This window comes from Corythoichthys intestinalis, chromosome 4, assembly GCF_030265065.1.
Source record: "Corythoichthys intestinalis isolate RoL2023-P3 chromosome 4, ASM3026506v1, whole genome shotgun sequence".
In the NCBI taxonomy this organism is placed as follows: domain Eukaryota; kingdom Metazoa; phylum Chordata; class Actinopteri; order Syngnathiformes; family Syngnathidae; genus Corythoichthys; species Corythoichthys intestinalis.
Genome location: NC_080398.1, coordinates 42,764,515 through 42,786,605, shown reverse-complemented (window position 1 = coordinate 42,786,605; position 22,091 = coordinate 42,764,515). Strand labels below are relative to the sequence as shown.

The 22,091-nt window shown below is 38.0% G+C and overlaps 2 protein-coding genes across 3 annotated transcripts; one reads left to right on the top strand and one right to left on the bottom strand.

Annotated features, from left to right (window-relative positions):
* Positions 1 to 197: 197 nt before the first annotated feature.
* Positions 198 to 13,181, bottom strand: slc25a40 (solute carrier family 25 member 40). 2 transcript variants are annotated; one of them, XM_057833953.1, is made up of 10 exons: positions 13,041 to 13,181; positions 12,613 to 12,714; positions 6,720 to 6,779; positions 6,547 to 6,650; positions 6,407 to 6,474; positions 6,196 to 6,320; positions 3,872 to 4,155; positions 3,383 to 3,464; positions 3,210 to 3,287; positions 198 to 3,138 (listed from the first exon to the last, which is right to left on the bottom strand). In XM_057833953.1, the coding sequence occupies exons 1-10, from the start codon at positions 13,054 to 13,056 to the stop codon at positions 3,008 to 3,010; spliced, it is 1,050 nt and encodes a 349-aa protein (XP_057689936.1). In that variant the 5' UTR covers positions 13,057 to 13,181; the 3' UTR covers positions 198 to 3,007. The 2 variants fall into 2 exon arrangements, with proteins under 2 accessions (XP_057689936.1, XP_057689935.1); XM_057833952.1 differs by lacking the exon at positions 13,041 to 13,181 and adding an exon at positions 11,260 to 11,368 and having other exon boundaries at positions 12,613 to 12,822.
* On the top strand, positions 12,870 to 21,754 carry dbf4 (DBF4-CDC7 kinase regulatory subunit). Its single transcript, XM_057833956.1, has 11 exons — positions 12,870 to 13,139; positions 14,611 to 14,805; positions 14,905 to 14,955; positions 15,019 to 15,088; positions 16,300 to 16,376; positions 16,467 to 16,512; positions 16,580 to 16,625; positions 16,699 to 16,824; positions 17,349 to 17,460; positions 19,066 to 19,181; positions 19,289 to 21,754. Exons 3-11 carry the CDS (start codon positions 14,953 to 14,955, stop codon positions 19,326 to 19,328), a joined length of 636 nt encoding a protein of 211 aa, XP_057689939.1. The 5' UTR covers positions 12,870 to 13,139; positions 14,611 to 14,805; positions 14,905 to 14,952; the 3' UTR covers positions 19,329 to 21,754.
* Positions 21,755 to 22,091: the final 337 nt, after the last annotated feature.

Below are 22,091 nucleotides of genomic sequence, written 5' to 3'. Positions count from 1 at the left end.
ATTGGGATGTATTTCTGGCGCAAGCATATGATCGTGTTTTCTTGCTATTCTGCATTGCGGTAGTAAAATAAGAATGTACAGGAAAAGTGCTTTGAAATGTCCAAAACTCGACACGAACATTTTTTGGATTTCTACTAGTGCTTGAATTTCACAATGGAACAGCTTTTCCAAATTTCATATGTGTATGCAAAAAAGTATTTTGACACAAAAACAATGACTTTATTATTTATTTTTTTTGCCAAGACAAAAAGCAGTAGTTTTGTGAAGTCTAAATTGGTGAGCCTCAAATGTAGATACTGAAGTAGTTGTGATATGAATTCCGACTGGAATTAGAGGTTATCATATGAATAAATCAACGATCATCTCTGAGTAATGATAGCAAAAATAACAGATGTGGTCAAAAGTGTTTGAAATTCGTGACATTTTAGCAAAATGGCATAAGTTCAGCTCGTTCTTAAAGCGAAACACATGGTTTTATCCCAGTGGAAAGAATCTTGCTTATAAATTTGAAAAGAATATATATTTTTATGTGTATTAGTGGAAAAAATGTCAATAAAAACAATATATCCAGTAAGTACTGTTTTTTTTCGGACAAGAAGGCAGACTGAAAATGCTTTATTTTTCCCTAAAATTGACAGTGCGATTCATGTATGAATTCTGGTTGTGTGCCCTTATCTAAAACATTTTTGGGGAGCATAACAATATTATATTGCTCAAGACACTCTGTCATCATCAAACCCAGAAAAAAAAACAAAAATGTTAAAAGATAAAGACCAAACAACAAATGCAATACATTGATGCATAATGTGCCTAATAATCAGGTGCGCTTTCTGTATATGTATATACAGTGGGGAGAACAAGTATTTGATACACTGCCAATAAATATATATATGTATATTTATATAAAGTTCATTGGTGGTGCGCATAAAATCTGGTCTGCTTTATAATCCGAAAAATACGGTAGACAAAATAGATGTCAAACATTTTTAAACAATCGTACGATTTTAGCCAATCAAAAGCGAGTACCGTATTTCAGATTATCCCGCCTAATTTTTTACACATTGGCTATCCACTGTAATATGCACGTCTATTGGAGAAACGACCTTTAATGGCTCCAGGAATTGAAGCAGGCTTTGTCTGAGTTCCACACAGAGAATGGAGAAAAAGAAATTGTACAGGTATAAAGTATGAACCATAAAGCATGTGTGTCTATTTTTACAGCAACTTTTTTTCCTGTTTCGAATGTGTCAGTGTTTATGTGCAGTACACGCGTTTCACACACAATGGCTGTGCGCACAAGCGGTGTTATTTTTTTGTTTAAACATTCTCCATTACCGTAGTTCCCAAAAACTTGCAATTTTGCATATTTAGATTCTTTGAGCAACCATATTTCACATGAAGGTCATTTATGCTAACCGTTGTCTTTTTCTTTAAGAAGTCATGCATACGTAAAATCAGCTAGGGGAAAATACGTAATATCTGCGCTATGAAAACTTCTTCCCCTAATAAATTTTCGAACCAATAATTACTCAATAGGAATTATTATTCGGCTCAGTACAACACTGCCATGGAAACAGGAGTTGACAAAAGTCAAGAGAAAGGCACTAGGGAAATACAATGTCAGTTCATTTCGTATAGATACCTTAAATTCTTGGAATATTAAACTTCTACCACCTCGTTAAATAATGATAATAATAATGCACTGGATTTAAATAATGCTTTTCAGGACACTCAAAAGACACTTTCCATTACATTATTCTTTCACTCCATACTAGATAGTAGTAAGCTAATGTTACAACAGCTGCCTTGGGGCAGTCTGACAGAAGCGAGGCAATGAACGCAACCTTAAACACATTTTTTTTTTCTTAATCAATTTTATACTCGAGTCTTTTCAGTCTCGACTTGTCTTAGTGTAGGTCTGCATTTGAAGCGCTTGTAATACAGTGGTACCTCTATTCTATATACAAATTTAATTTGTTCCAGGACCTTGTTTGGAAGTTGAAAAGGTCGTATGTCAAGGGGATTCCCATAAGAATACATTATAATCCCATGAATTTGTTTCACAGCCCGAAAACCTACACTAAATCCTTAATAAATACCACTGGTACTATTACAAAAGGCAATTACACATAGCAAAACAAATAAGTTATAAATAAAATTTGGAATAATAATATAATAATTCTTGTATTAATGTAACGAATCGGGTTCTAATATGGCGGATGTGTTTTGCGTGCTGTACCTGAACGCATCGTGTGGCTGACGTGACAGAATGAGACAGGTGCGGTAGAGATTTTACTTTTTAATGTTCTGCTGTTGTTGGCGTCAGCCGCGGCGGAGGGTAGGCGTTATCTTTTTTATTTCTTTGGCGATGTTACAATGATAATAATTGTCGCCTTAATTTATAAAGACTGGTCAACGGAGATCAGAGGAGGAACATCGAGATCGTAGACACTATGGCTGAATTGTCGAGCCAATTGACGGACGCGCACACCATGCTCATATTTTTCAATCATTTCCATCTTCATTTCAATGGTAAGCGTAACCATTTTCCTTTTTTCACCACCTGCAATCAGGTTGATTTGTCTCACAAGAGCATCCACCTTGCATCCGTCTTGCGGGAAAACAAACTGCGGCGTTGTCATAAATCGTCGTATTTCGAGCATGTTCGTCGGATGTAGAAACATGGCGAGTCAAATTTTACGTCGGATGTCGAAAAGAACGTATGTCGAAGCGATCGTATGTCGAGGTCTCACTGTATTTTTTATGCAAATACCATCTGTATTTAGAGAAGAATGTAAATTCATATATTCTGCCTGTCAGCGGCAAGGTTCCATCCCTACTTTCTGCAGAAAGCCAGAGTTCATTGTATTTCAAGTGGTACAAACAGAATTGTGTCTTTATGGAATATTAAACGAAAAATACTATAATATACCATACTTTTAATAATCTCTTAGTGCTGTTTTTTAAGCATAGTATTTGGGAAGTCTAAATGATCATGTTTGAGGTGTTACTGGTGTACAGAGGCCTCCCCAGTTATTCGAGCCTGGTTGCTCTTGCGGAAAAAGTCCTTTCCCAACTCATAGGTGGTGATCATGATGGCGCAGGCGGGTGCCACTTTGACCACCCGAGGGAGAAAACCTGACCAGGAAACGAGTGGGTTAGGAGAGAAGATGGTGTCTTGAAATTCAAAATGGTTGCCAGAAGCAAACCTGTAAACAGGCCTTTGATTCCATGCTGTGCCACAATCTTCTTCATTATGCTGACAGTGGAGGATGCCTTGTATGATACTAGCAACACAAAAACATCAATGAGTGGAATCAGGAAATGTTTCCAATTCAAAACAAAAGGATTACATTGACAATTTGACAGAGACCATACTTACATTTCATTGCTTCTCGCTCCCCTAGTTCCACCTGTCTTCTTGTTTTGACGACATCAAAGGGCAACGTTATGATTGATGCAACCTGAAAGAAAATGAGAAAATATCAAAACTATATGAGTATCTGAATATATTAGAATATTGTAGAAACGTTTCCATTTGTGGAAAAAAATATTTACAAAGTAACAAATAAAAAATAAATTAGTCGCATGATAGCGTCTATCACCTCCCCCCCCCCCCAAAAAAAGTCAATTTGCCATCATCATATCAATTTTCTTCTTAACTATCACAACGCATACTCTGCAACCTGGGCTGGCAGTGACTGAGCTAAGCTAATGATAACTATTGAATAGACTCCCACTGAAGCGTCTACTCTCCCTGAAACGGTTGAAGTCAGATTTGTTTTATTCTCGTCAAAATATTTTAACTCATGCACAAACTTTGTCAACATCCTGATGGACTCATCAGCACATTCCTGTGCACTACACTTACTGTGCCAGATGTTGCACCAGACATGAAGGTCATGGGTAAGGTAGGCTCATTGGTGCCGTAGTGCTGGCACAGCCACCGCTTGCCACGCTCATAGTTGTACCAGTAAATGGCAGAGAAAGGCACATCCCGTAGCAGCGTGGGACCCAGGCCTCGCCACATCGACAGCCAGCCGTCGACCTCCACGGCCGTCCGCACGCAAGTTCCTAGTTGCCTGTATGACAGCTTCTGCGACTGTAGCTTGGTCCGCAGAAGCTCGATTGGGCTAATGACTGAGGCTGCACCTACTGGCATTCAGAAAAGAGCAAGATAAAGCAGAATTTCAGAAACACACAGATAAAATATTCGTCTTTACTGTTGGGTTCATGAGGCATCAACGTGTCGTTTCACCCTTAAAATGAACTATTACCGAACTATTTTTAATTTGTCCGTTTTACCCTGGAAACCCCTGTTTACAGACGTCGCACAACCGCGTTTGTTTAAACCTAGCCATAAAAAGGTAAGTAATCGTATTTATTGTTCGAAATGTCTGTCATTTTTAGCTTAGAATCATTAATTGATGTCTAATATTTTGTAAAAAAAAAAAAAAAAAAAACGATTTAAAAAAATTATTCACTCGCATATTGTAAACTTTTAAACAAATTACATCACAATGAAAAAATTGGCATCTGTAAAAAAAAGTCACGGATATCTACCTCATAACTATCAATTGTATTTTTTCGTTAATGTTGCATTTTCCCCAATATTTTAGATGATAAATAATTGATCCAAACAAAGAAAAAATTTTAAAAAAAAAATGTTTAAATGGGTAAATATATGAAAAAGAAAGTCTCGGCCACTCCTTGATGTCTGCGATTTCTGCATTGCAACCCTTGTTATATTACCATGTTTCACCCATAAAATCCCCAAAAATCCAGCTGTGGCCATTCACAGCTGTGTCTTGACAGGCAGTGATACATGCTACATGGAGTTTTTAGATCGAAACAAGGTAAGTATGCGGTAATATCTCGTTAAAGTCGTGGCGTCTGTAATTCTGCTCTTGCGTGCTCTCACCTCCAGTTGGGGTTTTGCTGTTAAAAAAACATTTATTTATTTATTTATTTTTCTTCAAAAAATGCCCTTCTGTTCAAAATTTTTCTTCCCCCGGAAAATTGAGATTTTAAGCTTTCCCCAAAATGTATCACACATGCATATAGGACAATTTTGAAATTTGGCTAAATTGGGGGTCTCAGAGCGGAACTTCAAGTCACCTGAGTGTTTTCCGTCATACAGTAGTATATATTTTTTAAGTTCAACCGTATCTGTAAAGCATGTTATATTTTAAATTTAATATTTAAATTTGGCACTTTTACATGGTGAGCAAACTTCTTTGGAATTAGTGGTTTACTAACCACTTAATATAGTTGTATAATTAAATTCTGCAGGCTTTCTTCATCCACGACCTTTTCCTTTAATCTTTTTGGCTGCCATTGAGTTAACATGCTACACTCACCCTTCCCTATAATTCATAGAAAAAAAGGACCACAAAATTTTTTTTTCATATTGTACAATCTTTTTTTTCGATTAAAAAAAAAACTTGGCTAAGTTTTTTTTTTTTTTTATAAACCTGCAGTTTTTAAACAATGTATATTAGTACTAAGTTAGTGAGTGTTTGAAAAATGATTATGTATTTTGTGCACAATATGTGAAATGTTCTTCTTTTATGTTTAACTTTACGGTTTCCCTTATTAAGTGTAATAAACCACCTGAAACCTTTACGGTTTCCCTTATTAAGTGTAATAAACCACCTGAAACCAGCAACAATGGACTCTTATTTTAGGGATATTTCTAAGTTTTTCCTGTCCTTCCTCTTGGATATCTGTCAAAAAGTTGCTATCAGGTGGCCTATAAAATGAGTTTTACAGAAAAAGGAGGTCACCGTGTCTCATATTGTTCTGTTAAATTCAAATTTAGGGAGAATTACAAAAACATCAAAAAACATTCTTAAATGATTACTTCAAAATGAGTTTAAATTTATCATTACAACATTTTTGTTAAACCCTTTCAAACTCAAACCACGAAATAATTGACACCAAATAAAAATGATTTGTACTTGGAACATTTAATGGTCCCTTCGAACAAAGTAACAAACAAAAAAAAAAGTGATATAAATTTTTCATCAATTTGTTTCATTTTTATACGAGACACCGTTTTTTTTTTCCGGGGCAAAAAATATCACAGCTCAAAATTCATTAATACGAACATATTGCCACATAGGGTTGCATCCTTGGATCCCTTGAAAGACTACTACAAAAATTATTATTATCTTGAAAAGTATCCAATCATACCTCTTGCTATAGCTCCTGCCACCATAGGTGCAAACTGCTCGTATTTGCCCATCTTAACCTTCAGGAATACACGTAGCTGGTCGTAAGAGGTGAAGTAAATGACGGTCGCTGGCACGGCCATAACACTGGAGCACACACAAAATGGCACATACATGAATGGCCTTAGCGCTGCTGAATGACGCTGAGAATAAATGACGTTATTATGACTCACAGGGTTGGAGGTAGACCACTCCATAAGGACCTGACTCCTTCGTTGCGTACGATCTTGACGAATGCATCCTGCCGTAGCACACAATATTACAATCCGATCATGACATTTACTCTACGTGTCATGATGGGAGTTGTGTTTACCGAGGTGCCATTGAAGTGTCCTGGTGCTTTATACCACGCCTTGTTGCCATTCATACACACGCATAAGTGGTCCATGAGACCATTGCAGTAGACAAAGCATTTTCCTAAATATTAAAAGAAAAACAGGTGACATGTTGGAAAAAGCAACAACTGTTTGATAAGATGTAATTTACCTTTAGGGAAAGGACTTTTCTGTGCTTGAAGTCTGATCTTCACAACATCTAAAGGTGTCACTGGAAAGAGACAAGTGTAAATGAATTTGGGAATTGAAACTGGCCAATAAAAATGGTGAGGGCCGATGTGCGATTGTAACTACAATGTGCTGTATTTTTCTTCTTTAAAGCATTCATTCATTTTCCATGTAGCTTTTTAAAAATATACATTTAGAAAATTATATTTATTAAATTAATATTTTAAAACAGTATTTCTTAGTAGAGAAAGCAGTACTAGAGTCTTTTTTTTTTTTTTAATCATCCTTAACACTTTCCAAGTATTCTTGTTTTTTTGGGGGGGCTGGGGGATGTTCTGCTCAGTGGATGCTGTAATTGTCTGTGTACTTTGGCCTGTGAATCCCTTTGAGACATTTGCTGTGATTAAGGGCTGTTATTCAATACAAAATATATCTATTAATTGGGGTTTAATTAGGGGTGCACGATATCCATTTTCTCCGTCAGGCCGATACCAATAGAATAACTGATTATATACACTCACCGGCCACTTTATTAGGTACACCTGTCCAACTGCTCGTTAACACATACTTTCTCATCAGCCAATCGCATGGCAGCAACTCAGTGCATTTAGGCATGTAGACATGGTTTAAGACAATCTCTTGCAGTTCAAACCGACCATCAGTATGGGGAAGAGAGGTGATTTGAGTGACTTTGAACGTGGCATGGTTGTTGGTGCCAGAAGTGCTGGTCTGAGTATTTCAGAAACTGCTGATCTACTGGGATTTTCATGCACAACCATCTCTAGGGTTTACAGAGAATGGTCCCAAAAAGAAAAAATATCCAGTGAGCGGCAGTTCTGTGGGCGGAAATGCCTTGTTGATGCCATAGGTCAGAGGAGAATGGCCAGACTGGTTCGAGCTGATAGAAAGGCAACAGTGACTCAAATAACCACCTGTTACAACCCAGGTAGGCAGAAGAGCATCTCTGAAAGCACAGTACGTCAAACTTTGAGGCAGATGGGCTACAGCAGCAGAAGACCACGCCGGGCGCCACTCCTTTCAGCTAAGAACATGAAACTGAAGCTACAATTTGCACAAGCTCATCGAAATTGGACAATAGAAGATTGGAAAAACGTTGCCTGGTCTGATGAGTCTCGATTTCTGCTGCGACATTCGGATGGTAGGGTCAGAATTTGGCGTCAACAACATGAAAGCATGGATCCATCCTGCCTTGTATCAACGGTTCAGGCTGGTGGTGGTGGTGTAATGGTGTGGGGAATATTTTCTTTGGCACTCTTTGGGCCCCTTGGTACCAATTGAGCATCGTTGGAACGCCACAGCCTACCTGAGTATTGTTGCTGACCATGTCCATCCCTTTATGACCACAACGTACCAAACTTCTGATGGCTACTTTCAGCAGGATAGCACGCCATGTCATAAAGCTGGAATCATCTCAGACTGGTTTCTTGAACATGACAATGACTTCACTATAGTCAAATGGCCTCCACAGTCACCAGATCTCAATCCAATAGAGCATCTTTGGGATGTGGTGGAACAGGAGAGTCGCATCATGGATGTGCAGCTGACAAATCTGCATCAACTATGTGATGCCATCATGTCAATATGGACCAAACTCTCTGAGGAATGCTTCCAGCACCTTGTTGAATCAATGCCATGAAGAATTGATGCAGTTCTGAAGGCAAAAGGTGGTCCAACCTGTTACGAGCATGGTGTACCTAATAAAGTGGCCGGTGTGTGTGTGTGTGTATACATATATATATATATATACACATATATATATTTATTTATATAATTTTTCAATGTATATTCACCTGAGTTTTTTAAAACCTGTATGTCAAAAATACTAGTGGTAGATTCAGCGTAGATTTGCCTTTGACCTAACCAGAATTTTTATGATGACATGAACATTATTATAATGAACAAAACAAAGACAAGAACAATTTTGACTTCAAATAAAGCGCCCATATTATTTTTTTTCAAATAAATATAATTTGAGTCAATAACAATCAATTAGTCAATGTCATTGATGATGTATTCCCCTGAACAATAAGCACAGAACTAAAAAAAAACATAAAACCAACAGGTATTGTGCTTTGTCAGCAGATAAAACATTTAGTGCAACAGCAGAGGAGACTTTTGTTGTCTTGGTCCATGAAACAACTTTCTTAACTTGGAAATTATAGGACAGCAAGCCTATCAATAACCAAAAGGCCTCTCAATAACTTGTAAAAATAACAATGTAAAATGCAAACATTTGCTAATTGCCATAGTAAGGTTCATCACTCAGTGATGGAAAAATAAGGCCTCTAGTAAAGCAACAAAACTTTGCATATTGGCAAAACAGGAGTGGAAACAAATGCACATTTCCCAATCCACCGACACCGTGCCAAAATTAATATTAATAGGCCCAATAATATATAATATTATTGGATTTATTGGGATGACGTCATAATTCCTGTTATCGGACCGATAATTATCGTGCACCTCTAGGTTTAATCTCATCTATGATTGAAATACAGTGGGGCAAATAAGTATTCAACCACCAATTGTGCAAGTTCTCCTACTTGAAAAGATTGGAGAGGCCTGTAATTGTCAACATGGGTAAACCTCAACCATGAGAGACAGACTGTGGAAAAAAAACTGAAAATCACATTGTTTGATTTTTAAAGAATTTATTTCCAAATTAGAGTGGAAAATAAGTTTTTAGTCACCTACAAACAAGCACGATTTCTGGCTGTCAAAGAGGTCTAACTTCTTCTAACGAGGTCTAACGAGGCTCCACTTGTTACCTGTATTAATGGCACCTGTTTTAACTCATTATAGGTATAAAAGACACCTGTCCACAACTCAGTCAGTCACACTCCAAACTCCCCTATGGCCAAGACCAAAGAGCTGTCGAAGGAAACCAGAGACAAAATTGTAGACCCGCACCAGGCTGGGAAGACTGAATCTGCAATAGGTAAAACGCTTGGTGTAAAGAAATCAACTGTGGGAGGAATTATTAGAAAATGGAAGACATACAAGACCACTGATAATCTCCCTCGATCTGGGGCTCCATGCAAGATCTTACCTGGTGGCGTCAGAATGATAACAAGAACGGTGAGCAAAAATTCCAGAACCACACGGGGGACCTAGTGAATGACCTACAGAGAGGTGGGACCACAGTAACAAAGGCAACTATCAGTAACACAATGCGCCGCCAGGGACTCAAATCCTGCACTGCCAGACATGTGCCCCTGCTGAAGCCAGTACACGTCCAGGCCCGTCTGCGGTTCACTAAAGAGCATTTGGATGATCCAGAAGAGGGCTGGGAGAATTTGTTATGGTCAGATGAAACCAAAATAGAACTTTTTGGTAGAAACACACGTTCTCGTGTTTGGAGGAGAAAGAATACTGAATTGCATCCGAAGAACACCATACCCACTGTGAAGCATGGGGGTGGAAACATCGTGCTTTGGGGCTGTTTTTCTGCAAAGGGACCAGGACGACTGATCTGTGGAAAGGAAAGAATGAATGGGGCCATGTATCGAGAGATTTTGAGTGAAAATCTTCCATCAGCAAGGGCATTGAAGATGAGACGTGGCTGGGTCTTTCAGTATGACAATGATCCCAAACACACAGCCAGGGCAACAAAGGAGTGGCTTCGTAAGAAGCATTTCAAGGTCCTGGATTGGCCTAGCCAGTCTCCAGATCTCAACCCCATAGAAAATCTGTGGAGGGAGTTGAAAGTCCGTTTTGCCCAACGGCAGCCCCAAAACATCACTGCGCTAGAGGAGATCTGCATGGAGGAATGGGCCAAAATACCAGCAACAGTGTGTAAAAACCTTGTGAAGAGTTACAGAAAACGTTTTGCCTCCGTTATTGCCAACAAAGGGTACATAACAAAGTATTGAGATGAGCTTTTGGTATTGACCAAATACTTATTTTCCACCATGATTTGCAAATAAATTCTTTAAAATTCAAACAATGTGATTTTCTGGTTTTATTTCCCCACATTCTGTCTCTCGTGGTTGAGGTTTGCCCATATTGACAATTACAGGCCTCTCTAATATTTTCAAGTGGGAGAACTTGCACAATTAGTGGTTGACTAAATACTTATTTGACCCACTGTAAACAACTACGTAAGGGTTCTTCAATCCTGGATTTGCTTTAAAAAATAGGGGTTCTAACCTGGGTTCATGGTTTCAAACGACGGCAAGGTTTCAAATTAACATTTCATATCCAGGTGCCAGTTTTTGTGTGCATTGACCAGGTGGAGACCCTGAAATTAGAATAAACCTCTTCCTTAATATAGTGTCCCTCTCAAGGTTGATCCGCTTGTGCTGTCCTGCACTGAATTGATGTACAGGTAGTTCATCGGGTACTACAGTATAAGGTACTGGATATAATAAATAAGGTTTTTTTTCTTAGCAAAGACATGACACAGTAGGCTACGTGGCTGTAAATGGTAACTTATTCACTGCAAATGACGGCGAAAGACGTCCAATCAATTGGAAAGGAGGGGCACCCCACATTAGCCTCACCAAACAGGGATGTAAGCAGTGCTCCGGAGCACGACGCCAGCATCTGTTGGATTGGTGTAATGCCATGATCTATGTCCGAGGTTGAAGAACGTTGACCGCTCATGTTTTCCTGAACACACGAGATTCCATTTAAAATGAACGCATTGCTTTGCTTTCAAGACCTTCCTCAACGCGTCGTTGTATATGCTATACATTTAGGATTTACGATAGTACCATTTGACCGATAACAGGGGTTAAAAACACAACATGTGAAAGCACATTTAACAAATGTATGTTCGCGTTAAAATAAACGTCCTTCCGTGGCGCAACATGCAAGGAGGGTCATCCGACAAAATTCAAAAAGAGATTTGGTGGGAAAAAAAAGTGCTTACCGTGACTAGTTTGACGACTCCATAACATTACACAAACCATATGTTTACTGTACTGATGTTCCATAGAATGAAATGTTTCATAACTAAGTTTTCCTTCCGCACATTCACGAAACTGAAAACAACTCGTTTCGCGTAGTAGGCAGTTATATAAACAGTGCTCATACAGAAACTGTAAGTGCTGCAAGTCGGGTGTCTTTGATTAATAAATATATTTAAATGTTTTGCTTTTTAAAGAATGTCGAAACTTAACATCCGAATAGCTGTACTGATTTACCTATTTATGCTATCGTTGCCAGATTTTGATCATGTCCTTCCGCATATATGCTGCAACATTGCAGGCATCACACGAAAATAAGAGTTTTAATCGGTCAATTTTTATTTAGCTGCAAGATGAAATGAAAGGGGAAAAACTACATGCTAAGAACACGTAAGTAAAACTTAGAATGAGTAGTTCGAAAGTGGTAAGATGATACCCACACATGGCAACCTTGCTTTTCGTTGTCGGCCCATTCGTTAAGCGGGAAATGGAAAGTTCTGTTAAACGCCGACGTTAAAACTTTCAAACAGCCAAAAAGCAAATAATTACAAATGCCAATGTCGGACCGCGGGGAACACTTGTGATATGAAAAAAATGTTAAAATACACTAAATGGGTCGCTTAATTTATGCGAAATCGTGCAACGCAGAATGTTCTCGTCGTAAGTGAGGTGAGTTACGTACGCATTTATCCTAATGGTCGAATATGAATTACGATATTTTGAACAAGATGTATACGTCGTTTTTGAAAATATTCTTGTTTTGTTCTCAAACACAGCTGCCAAATGAGAACTGACTCTGGTAAGAGAATATAATGAGGGCAAGAGGCACACGGACGCAAGACGGAGTCGACTGCCAAGGTATTTTTTCATGTTATTAAAGTTTGGTAATAGAATCACAATTTTAGGCGAATAGGTTCTGTGGGGCTACATGACTTGAAAGCTCACCTCTTTTAAGGTATCCCTGGCAAAAGCAGACAGAAGAGATCGCCAGTGAAGTCCCGCATCGCCCTGCTGAAGCATTTTGCTGGGAAAGTCTTCTATCTTGACCTGCCGTCCAACAGAACAGCAGAGTTGTTGGAGAGAGATATAAAAGACCTCGGAGGGGTTGGTCCTTAACCAAAATGTTTTCTGCTTTGTAGTATCACTTTCATAGCTGTATCCAGGGGCGTCATTAGACCTAATACAGTAATAGGGCACTGGCGGGCGAGCAAAAAAAAAAGCACTTAGCCATCATAAAAAGTCAAAAATAGGGCTTAAACTATGTATATTCAAACAAAAACCCATGTTTCTGTGAAAAAGTGATTTTTTTTTTTTTTTTTGCCATCAGTCTTCAAAATCAAAATTGGGACGTCCCTTGTTGGTAGTCAATTCACCTCTGCTCATGCTCATCAACTTCCAGCTCTTCTTCACCTCTTCCTGCCCTCTGCTGCTCTACTTTTTCTAGACAGAAATCGGGATATATCACTTCACTGGTATGATATCTGTTATGCAATTAATCAGTCTTTCTCAACTGGTAGGTTGTGACCTAAACGTGGTTTATGTTTCTTAGTTGGGTTACCTAGCTTACCTCTTTCATTGCTCCTTGCTGATTTATCCTTGCTGCAAGCAAATAACTTTCTAATATCAATTTCCATAATGCTGTTTGAGTCAAATAGAAATAAACAATAATACATCTTGAGACAGATTACAGGGGCTGCAGTAGCAAATAAAATGCTTGTAAAACAGCTGAAAATTATGGTAAACACACATAAAAAATCGTTAGAGGTTATATCACAAAGATAGGCAATTAATTCATACAGATTGATACTAATCATTTTGTTCGTATAAACAAATAGCAATAAATAGCATCAATATTGATACAGTTCAAGTACCACGTATCATATTAACGCAATATTAGACAAAGCTCTTGAAAGCCTCTCACTCAAATTGTATTTGTCATTGTATTCATAGCCAGTTAGCTAAAAGACTGCAGGTAATCTGTTACTTCAATTTGCGACCAGAGTAGTTTATAACAGTTAACTGCCTGATACGTAAAGAGTAAAGTTGAACCATTTAGATACACAATTCATGGGAATAGGTGACCAAACAAACATCAACATAGATGGATGGGCAGTTTTTCTGGCACTAACCTGTAAAGCAGGTGAGAAGATGTAATTTGCACCGTTGACTATATGATTGGCACACGCACCGTAATATTAATGATAAATTCAGATGTTTTTGGAGTAATCCAAAAAGAAAAAAGAAAAAAAGAATGTTTATTTCATGGTGTCTATAAAAAGCGCCAGTCACTCAACTATTGATGTCTCTTTGGAACAATTTAAATAGGCTACTCTTCTTTGAAGCAATCATGTTTTTATCCAACATGACGACATTAAAACACATCAGAACGATTTTCCAACTTGGGAACTCAGATCTCCCGACACACTGGCATGCAGTATATCTACCGAAGGTGCTTTCGCGGAAGTGTTAACTCATATGCCTGTGCAGCCTATCACAGCCAAAGTTACGTGCAAAAATTACCTTCTTAAGGAACCATGTGCAGATTGTGTACACTGCTGGCTGGCCAAAAGTATTAGCACCCCTGCAATTCTGTCAGATAATGCTCAATTCCTCCCAGAAAATGATTGCAATTACAAATGCTTTGGTAGTAATATCTTCATTTAGTTTGCTTGCAATTAGAAAACACAAAAGAGAATGGGAAAAAAAATATTAAAAATATCATTTTTCACAAAACTCCAATATAGTGGGGCATGTGCCCCAGTTAAATATGTCTGGCGACGCCCATGACTGTATCTTCGCTGCATGGCTGGTTGAACTATAGCTCTCCTGGTAGCTCTTTTTAGGACTGGCTGTGATCATTCACCGCTAGCCCCCCTTCAAAATGGACTATTGCCATCAATGGCGATGAAATACGATCTTTATGGTCATTTCAATATTTTACAGAGTGTTGAGAAGTTTTTCAGCAAAGACATCAAGTACCTCGTATCAAATAAGAGGGAAGCCAAATACGTGCAATGCCTCAGAAATGTCTCGCCGCTCCCAAGCCCGCAATCTGTACGGAGTTCACCTTGTTCTCGAAACCACCCAGAACGCGTTAGCGACAGCATCAAGAGCAGGTCTCAAGGTCACGCTGACACGGTAAGCTCGCTTGGATCACTTCATTAACACAAAGATAGTTTTTACAAACTCATTCCATCATACAGTTAAACTGAAAAGGTTTTCGTTGTTTCTTTGCAGTTTGTCACAAGCCGTGGAAAGTCTTTATTTGAAAAAGCTGTGAAAGAAATGGTTTGTTAGCCCGTTCATATTTGAATCATGCACTTTATTTTGCTGATAGTCTCTGTTTTTTAGGACATTTTGCAGACAGACCAGCTTGTGTCAAAGGCTCTAGAGTGGGGAGTAAAAGTCCTCTACATTGATGGTGCGTTTTCATTTCGGATAACATTCAAATATATACATTAGGGGTGTGACAAAATATCGAAATGGTGATATATCGTGATACTTTGTATTCCAAAAGGTTATTGATATGCTCCTGCATGAATCGAGATATCATTTTAAAAAGGTGTCAAAATCTTTTAAAAAAAAAAAAAAAAAAAAAAAAAAGGAACCAACAAATTGCCAAGGCTGCCTTGACGGTGCTCGACACCCAATCCATTTAGACTGGGAACGATCGTTCATTCGAAACCACAGCATTCACAGATTTTTAGGACATTTATAAGTCACTTGCTTTTCATTTTAGGGCATTTCCAGGTCATTTCATGTTGAGTTTGAGTCACTGCCTATTCATTTGAGTGATTCCAAGGTCACTTCCTGTTCTGTAACACAAAATAAACAGGAAGTGACCCATAAAATACCCCAAAATCAACAGGAAATACCTGAAAATCAACGGGTAAATGACCTTAAATGGCCCAAAATTGCTGCCACTGACGGACATAGAGGGAGGGATGGCAGCGAATGAACAAATGTTCATTCGCTGCCATCCTCCCAGTTCAAATGGATTGGACGTCTACTAGTGATAAACTCATTCCAATTCACAGCAGAAGCTTGTTTTTCTGTTCATTAGTTGTTTTTAGAATATCCTAGAATGATTTCCTGACCATTCATTAATTCATTTTCCATGCCGCTTTTTCCTCAATGTTTCGATAATCGTATCGCGGTGTCGTCAGATCATCGTTATCGTGAGTTTTGTATCGCAAACCGTATCGTATTGTGAGGTACCAAGAGGTTCCCCACTCCTAATATACAATTAGTTTTTCAGTGGACGCTCCAATGTAAATGATGGACTAAAATTTGTGCTAATTCCAAAACAATAGCAATGTTTTTAGTCATATTTTTATATGCAGTCCAACAAATAAATTAAAATAAGCCTGAATGATGCCTAATGGAAAGGAAACAGGATGAGGTCTACAGACCAATATTGACAGAATAATTTGTACCGTGTGATTCTAGATTTCTGCATTGCTCATATTGTATTGACTGAGCCATTGCTGAGTCAATTTCATTTCTATTTCTATTTTGGGCAGTTCTGAACATTTTATTGTACTCCAAATAGTACCACTATTTGGCTTTGGAGCTTCCACTGTATCAATGAGCTGTGCATTAGCTAATGTTATATTTGTGCTGGATTTTCAGATGTGTTGGCATACACGGAGAAGAAAAAAAAGGCCATTGCAAGCCAGTGTCAAATCTGTGCTGCTGCCAAAACAGCTGTATGTTGATACCATCACAGGTCAATGTACGGATGTAGTTGTTCATATATTTAATATTTTTCTCTTGTATTTGAATTCAATATACTGTAGGTCAAAGCAGCATCAACAACAAAGCTCACGTGTCAGAAAGCCAAAGGTGAATGTTTTGTACAGTGCAATCATTTGACGCAAAATTTATGTGCTCAAAGTTAGTTTTTCCACAGGAGGGCGGATTCGTAAACCTTTCATCAAAGTTGAAGATTCAAGCAGGTAAAATATGACTTCCACTTAATTATCACCATTTAATATTCCCATTTTGAAAGTGTTTACATTTTTTCCTCAGACATTATTGTCCGATATACGTCACCTTGACCAAAATACCAGAGTTGAATCTAAAGACGCTTGCTCCTCATTGTCCCTTCTTGATTGATGGTAAACAACCTGCTGGGGACAAACAGCAGGGGAACAGGTATGAGTGGCTTATTTTGATTATTTGTTCATTAATAGGATAATACGCAATGAAAACACTTCTACATTACCCCATTTCTATATGAATTAATGTACCTGTATTTGTTTTCACTCCTATCATTGAGAAAGTGTTCCAAGATATATAGGTAGTGTGGCGATATGATAATAAAGGCTCAGAATTTGCTTACAAAAAGGCAGTTTCAGAATTTAATACATTTTGCCCTCCTTTGACAATTTAGCTATTTCTGCTTTAAATTCATAAAATGAACTTGCACACAAAAAAAACAGAAACAAAAAAATGTTGTTGTCTCTGTTGTTTTCTCAAATAATATCAAAATATGTGCATCCCTCTAGGTGAAAAATGTTGCTTTTGTTGAAATGTTAAACCAAAATTGTTATCAAATTAAGATTTTAAATGCTTTTGCTTACTGACTCCACTCAACTTGAAGCCTGGTTTGTTGGCGCCAATAAAAAGTGGATTCATTGCCAAGCCCTAATAGTTGGTATGATTCATCTCTTATTTAGTGCCAAAGCTTCAATTTGTGAAGGACAAGCTGCCAGTCGAAAAAAAAACAAAGTAAAGAAAGGAAGTGGCTACTGCGAGTGTTGCTTGACCGGGTACGATAACCTGACAACAGTAAGTATCAGTTTTTTTCACTAATATCAGTTCTTAAGAATGGGCATCAACATTGAAACCTTTGAGCACAATCACAAATATTCAGGATGATATTTTTTTGTAATGTTGAAAATGGTGACGGATTAGACTATTTTACAATGTACAACAAAAGTTCCAAACATGTTACTGTCCGACCGTGCCACCTTCATATTGTGAATTATTTTTTAAACAACAATAGCGCAGAGAAATGCTTGTCTTTGTTAAATGCTTCATTGCGTGAGTCCACTCAAATCCACTCAAGCTTTAACGCTCACACTGCTGAGAACAGCCCCTCACTTACACAATGAGTTGCCATAGCAGTGACAGCACACTACCGCTCCTGTGTAACAAGCTAAACGATGATTGACAAATTTGTGCCGTTGATCCGGAGAGCTACCAAGCTTCTCTGGCAAGATCAAAGATAAAAACCTGTTTATCATTGTTAACTTTAAGTACCAAACGCAAGCTGCACTCTATAGTTTGGCCGCACTGCTTAGCAGGAGGGAGGGAGTGGCGCTGTACGAGCATGAAGCAGAAAAAAAAATTTTTTAATGATTAAAAAGCCAATCCTTTTCGCCCGATTACGTTCCTCTGCAAAATGGCGCGATCGGCCCGATTGCCGATCACGTGATCAGATCGGGACATCCCTATTAGTCTTACACACAATGTTTGGTACCCTTGTGTTAAAGAATATGGAACATAAAGATTTGTGAAATAACTTGAAAGGAGCAAAATTTGAATTACATTTTGATATATCATGGCGCTTCTGGGAAAATGCATGGACAGAGTCCAAAGTCACATCCGTTATACCTCTCTTTACAATGAAACTAAGACATAAAGAAAGTGAAAGCCCTATAAATTCCTCGAAACACTGAATGATCACTTTTGCAAATGCACAGTTTGAAATTTGATGAACAATGAAGTGACGTGATATAAAATAAAATATGTGGCTGCTTTTTTTTTGCATCTGCTACAGGGTGTCTTGAATCTGTGAAGGGTACAAAGAAATCCTATTATCAAGGGATTCTACAGTAAAGTATGTTGCCCTGTGTAAGAAAGTTTGGTCTCAAATGTGGATCATGAGTTCCTCGATAGAATAACGACTCAAAGCATTGATAAATTTCTCTAATACAAGCACTTGAATATAATATCGCCATTTTTCTTTAAACTACTACCATGTTTTAATGTCCTAATGAGTACATAAGTTTGGTTTAAAAAAAAAAAAAAAAAAAAGGCTCGTTTCTTTCACTTTCACTCTGACAAGTTGCAGCAAATGTCATTTCCTGTAGTTGTTTACAATGTTAATGTGCAGAGATTCACATTGATTAATAGTGAAACCAAAACTTTCATATGTGGAGTTTGAGCTTTAGTAGAATATAGAAATTGTGTTTGGAGAGTTGGTATTTTGAGGTAATATGTCCATATTTCCCTTATTCATTAAAAAAAAAAAATACTATGAGCAAGTGTGTCAACTAATGAATTCTGACTATCCCCTATCTAACACCTACTTTAATATCCCTGGCATTTACGCGAACAATACAGAGTTAACCAGATTTTTATTGTCAATTGCTACTTTGTTTGATCCAGCACCTGCGAAGTGAACGCCACCAGGCTTTCTCCAAGAGCGATGCTTACCAAGTTTTGAACCAACTAATTTCAACACTACACTGCAGCTTTACCCATTCCAAAATATTTATTAAAAGGTATTATTCCTTGAATAAATTTCAATACATCTGATTATTGCAATTGAACGTGTTTCAATCTGTTTGTAGTTTTTACAATGTTCTTCTCATTTTTTTGTTCCTATCAGGCAAAAGCAGAGTGTGTTGTCTGTTCAATCAGACACTTGACCATTTGGGGGAAGTGATCTCAGATCCATGGAGATAATTAAAGAGGAGCAGCACCTCCTGCCTCTTGACTGCTGCAGGCTTTATTTCTTTCAAAATCTCTTCTGGTCATCAGTCTGCTCCTCTGTTTCGCAGTGATGGCAGATCTTGTATGACTGTCTCACACAGGATAAATTCTGGATGTATCGCTCGTAAACGACTGTGCACTCAATTTTTTAACGTCTTCCCCTCACAAAGCTGCAGGAAACTGCGCCCTCTAGCGCTAGAAACGTAACCCAACGCTACATTCAATTCCTTAAGCGAACCTTCAAGTGCAAGTATCTCACAGTCAAATAACCGACACAGTCATCAGGAGCCACACAGTGATTCAGACTTTGGAAGCAACAGTGTTGCCAAAAATCAATAAGCGAAGACTGGCAGAAAGGAGCCACTCATGATAGTTGATGGATAATTTTCTGAGTTTCTTCACCAAGCTCTTCTCCATCCAGTACATTCATAAAGAAGGTCAGATCATTTAAATGCTAAAATGGAAACCGGATGGAACACATGAAGAGCATGTTAAAGAGAATGACAGTTTATGACAAATTCACACACAGTCCGGCAACTTTTTCATTCCTTATATAATGGAAATAGTTTTGATGACAACATGGGAACAATGTTACAGAACACTGCAAAATCTGAAATGGTTGCATGACACCAGGGAATTAACTTGGATATACAGGACTTGCTACAGTAGAATAGGGAACCTAAACCCAAGGGCCATTCGATTTTATGGAACAAAAAGAAACAAGCCCAAATTATAGGATATTTTAATATATAAGAGTATTTAAAAAAAAAAAAAAAAAAAAAAAAAAAACTTGAATCCAGAAATGCATATAATATACAGGCCTATTGCTTTTCCACAAAAGAGTAAAATTGAGTGAAATGCACCCTTAAATGGAAAGAATTACTTAATACACATTTTAAATTATTTGGCAAACTACATCATATTTTAATATTCTTACGCAGTTTCAATATTCTGTAGTATAAGTAATGGCTTTTGATACCTATTTCTCTAGTGTTCATGAAGTGAGATGTGATGTGCCCCATGGTTCAATTTTAGGCCTAGTGCCTTTTAATCTCTTCCTCTTGGCACCGTCATCAGGAAACTTTGGGTCAGTTTTCATTGTTATGCTGATGCCAATGGACACCTTTTTTAATTGCATTATTAATATTAAATTATGGATGTCAGAAAATTTTCTCCAGTTTAACTAAGACAGACCTGAAGTTTTAGTTATTGGTCCTGAGACCCTGAGAGAGAAACGTTTACCTGTCCTACAATCATTTTTTTATAATCTTTCTCCACACGTGAGAAACTTGGATGTAACCTTCTGGCTCTTTTTTTAATTCCAAACAACAAGAAAATCAGTTATTTTATTTTATTTTTTTAATCATTTGAGGAGAGTTGCCAGAATTCATCCAATGTTCTTTTGTGTCAAGACGGGGATACTAACATATGCCTCTATCAACAGTTGTATTGACAGTTGTAATGCCCTGAGTATATCACAGGTCTACAACTTTTACAAAATTCTGCAGCGCGCGTCCTCATGAAGATTCGCCATTGCTCTACATGTGTTTCAGGATCAGTTTTAAAGTTTTTTTCAAAAATGTTTTTTAAGGGCTCTTTCACATTAGACCAAGAGGACCAGGGTCCAGTTGGAGACACTTGCAAGTGACTTGTTGAAAAGGTTCAGTATTCATTCTGTGCCAACCGAACTTTCCGAGTAGCATCACGTGGACGAAAGGCGCACTCATTGGCCATGGTTATTTCGTCTGTCATCTTGCCATTGTTGATTTTGAATAACGTGCACGTCTGGAGCTGTGACGCTGCACATATAGTAGCAAAAGCGCACCCTGCTCCGGTTGTATTCACAAGCAAAGCAGGGTGTGCTTCAAGCAGACAAAGACTCACAATTTCGTTTGTTTGGTCTGAACAAGAGTTCGGATGTGTGTTCACATTTACAAAACGAAGCGGACTATCTGAGAAAAAGAACTTTGGTCTGTTTAAAACGAACAAAATATTGCTAGTGTGAAAGCGTCCTAAGTGTCTAAGTGGTCTTGGCCCTTCTTAATTCTGAACCACTTTTACCTTACGAACCCGGGCAGTCCCTGGGCTCTGGCAGAGGTCTCCTCGTTGTTCCAAGACAACCACATATGGCGAGGTGTATTTTCAGGTTTACGACCATCACTTTTAGAACGCTGACTGAGGACGTCAGGGCTGCTGAGTGTTGATGTGTTTTAAAATAGGCTCAAAACTTATTTTTTATCTTTTATGCAGTGAATTAGTGACTGATGTGACTTTTCGGTGCTGTGGGCTAAGATGGTTTGAATGAGGATGGGATGATAGGTGCACTGGATGATTTTAACCTGTAAAGCACTATGTATAAAATTGTTTGCAAAGTGCGCTATGAAAAATGATTTGATTTCAATAATGTGTCCATTAAAATGAATTGAAACAAAGAATGCTGCGTTTGACTTAAATTTTGAGGACAAAGCAAATATTGTATACATCTGTAACCAAAATATCAATACATCTATAAGGAAAGAATTAGAGATGCATAATAAAAATGCACATCGGGAAAAAACATCCTTAAATGTGCGCAGATTTATGGCGCCCCTGCAGAGAGCCGGAGAAAACGATTGAAGGTGCTTCGGCTCTAATGCCTGTGGGAAGGCCGCATGCAGATTCCCTCCACACCATTCCTCTTGTTCATGTTTATGCATGAG